This window comes from Gossypium raimondii, chromosome 9, assembly GCF_025698545.1.
Source record: "Gossypium raimondii isolate GPD5lz chromosome 9, ASM2569854v1, whole genome shotgun sequence".
Classification (NCBI taxonomy): domain Eukaryota; kingdom Viridiplantae; phylum Streptophyta; class Magnoliopsida; order Malvales; family Malvaceae; genus Gossypium; species Gossypium raimondii.
Genome location: NC_068573.1, coordinates 10178751 through 10180732, shown reverse-complemented (window position 1 = coordinate 10180732; position 1982 = coordinate 10178751). Strand labels below are relative to the sequence as shown.

At 36.5% G+C, this 1982-nt stretch overlaps 1 protein-coding gene across 1 annotated transcript; it reads right to left on the bottom strand.

The window, feature by feature from the left end:
* Positions 1 to 1143: 1143 nt before the first annotated feature.
* Positions 1144 to 1580, bottom strand: LOC128032549 (uncharacterized). Its single transcript, XM_052621156.1, has 2 exons — positions 1390 to 1580; positions 1144 to 1279 (listed from the first exon to the last, which is right to left on the bottom strand). Exons 1-2 carry the CDS (start codon positions 1578 to 1580, stop codon positions 1144 to 1146), a joined length of 327 nt encoding a protein of 108 aa, XP_052477116.1.
* Positions 1581 to 1982: the final 402 nt, after the last annotated feature.

Below are 1982 nucleotides of genomic sequence, written 5' to 3'. Positions count from 1 at the left end.
GGCACATGGTCATGTGACATCGATAGTGGGCTCTTCGGCATCGTTCCATTCGCTATTTTTTTGGGTTTCCGTTACACACATGGTTGTTTCTCGATGCAAAACCAACAACCGTAATTCCAGTACCTAAAATAGACATTCAACTAAATTTATTAGCAACCAAATCCGAGATACGACCCTTGCATTCATAAAATTTAAGCTTAAACAAATAGGCACTCGACCTTAACACCAAATCGATCACTTATCCTTGAGAAAACAATAGTCTAAAAAGTTGCCTAGTTAACGGGGAGACATCGTACGCACCACCTTCTTCTCCTATTAGAAAACCAAAACGATCAATAATGAAGATTACAAAATACTATACCCCTAATTGACATGCAGAAACAAACTAATTAATCTTACCATCAAAGAACCCACTTGCAAGACTTACCCGTCTGAAAAAAATAATAGAGAAATGAAAATAGAACAACAAAGATTGAAATTACAATTTTGGAGGCCAACAAAAGAGAAAAGAAGAACCTAACCAGAATATGGAAAAATGGAAAAGAGGGATGGTAGAAAGTGTGAGGGATTTTAGGAGAATTTTTTAGAAAATTTTCAAAAAAAAAGAATAAAAAAAACTATCTATATCTCCACTAATTTTGATTAGTTATCTTATCAGATTTTTCCATAGAGTTCAAATTGTACCCAACTTCCACCACATAGGCGGTGTAGGTAGGGGAATTAGCAAAAATTATTTTTGTTAATACGCACAGGGATTCGAACACAGGACCTAAGGGTAAGCTGAAGCTTTACCACCCAATTAGTAGACTCATTCTATCTTTAGTTGAATGAAAATAATATATAACTTTAATATCCAAAGTTAAGGTTGAGAAAAAATTAACAAAACTTAAAAGAAAATGATTCGAATTCAGAATCTCACACACATTACTCACAACACTTAAGCACTGAACCAGAATAAGTTACTTGAAAATTTTTAACAATTCAAAAAATAAAATTTTAGGGTGTTACAACTTTCCCCTTCTTAAAGAAATTTCGACTTCAAAATTTACCTGACTCAAACAGATGTGGGTATTGTTGTTGAATCAAATCCTCTGGTTCCCAAATGGCTTCCTTTGTACCATGATTTCGCCACAAGACCTTAACCTACGAAATAGTCTTCTTCCTCAAGACCTTAACCTCTTGATTTAGAACATGCATCGGCTCCTTCTTGAAAGCCAAATCTGGCCTTACATCGATCTTCTCAACAAACACAATGTGAGATGGATCAGACCAATACCGTCTTAACACAGAGACGTGAAAAACATCATGATACGGTCTAACTCTAGAGGTAACTCTAACTGATAGGCGACCGACCCCACTCGTTTCCAAATCCAATAAGGCCCAACAAACCTAGAGCTTAACTTGCCCTTACGACCAAACCTGAGGACCTTCTTCCACAGAGACACCTTAAGGAAAACCTGATCTCCCACAGTAAACTTTATATCTTTCCTCGTAAGATCTACATAAGACTTTTGTCTGTCAAAAGCTACCTTAAGACGATCCCGAGTCAATCTGACCTTATCTTCAATCTTAAAAACCATGTTCGAACCCATAATCCTTCTCACCCAACTCAGTCCAACACAATAAGGTGAGGCACTTACGTCCACAAAGTGCCTTATAAGGTGCTATCTAAATACTGGACTGAAAGCTATTATTATAAGCAAATTCAGTTAGTGGCAGAAACTCCTTCCAACTACCACGAAAGTCAATAACACAACTCTGTAACATATCCTCCAATACCTAAATCACCCCATCGGGTTGTCTATTAGTCTATGGATGGAACACAGTACTGAAGTCTAACCAAGTACTCAAAGCCTCATACAGTTTCCAAAACTGAGATATAAATCGAGAGTCTTAATTTGAGATAATCAACACCGAAATCCCATGAAATCTTACAGTATAAAAAATGTATAGTTTCACTAGCTTCTGTAGAGAATAGCTAG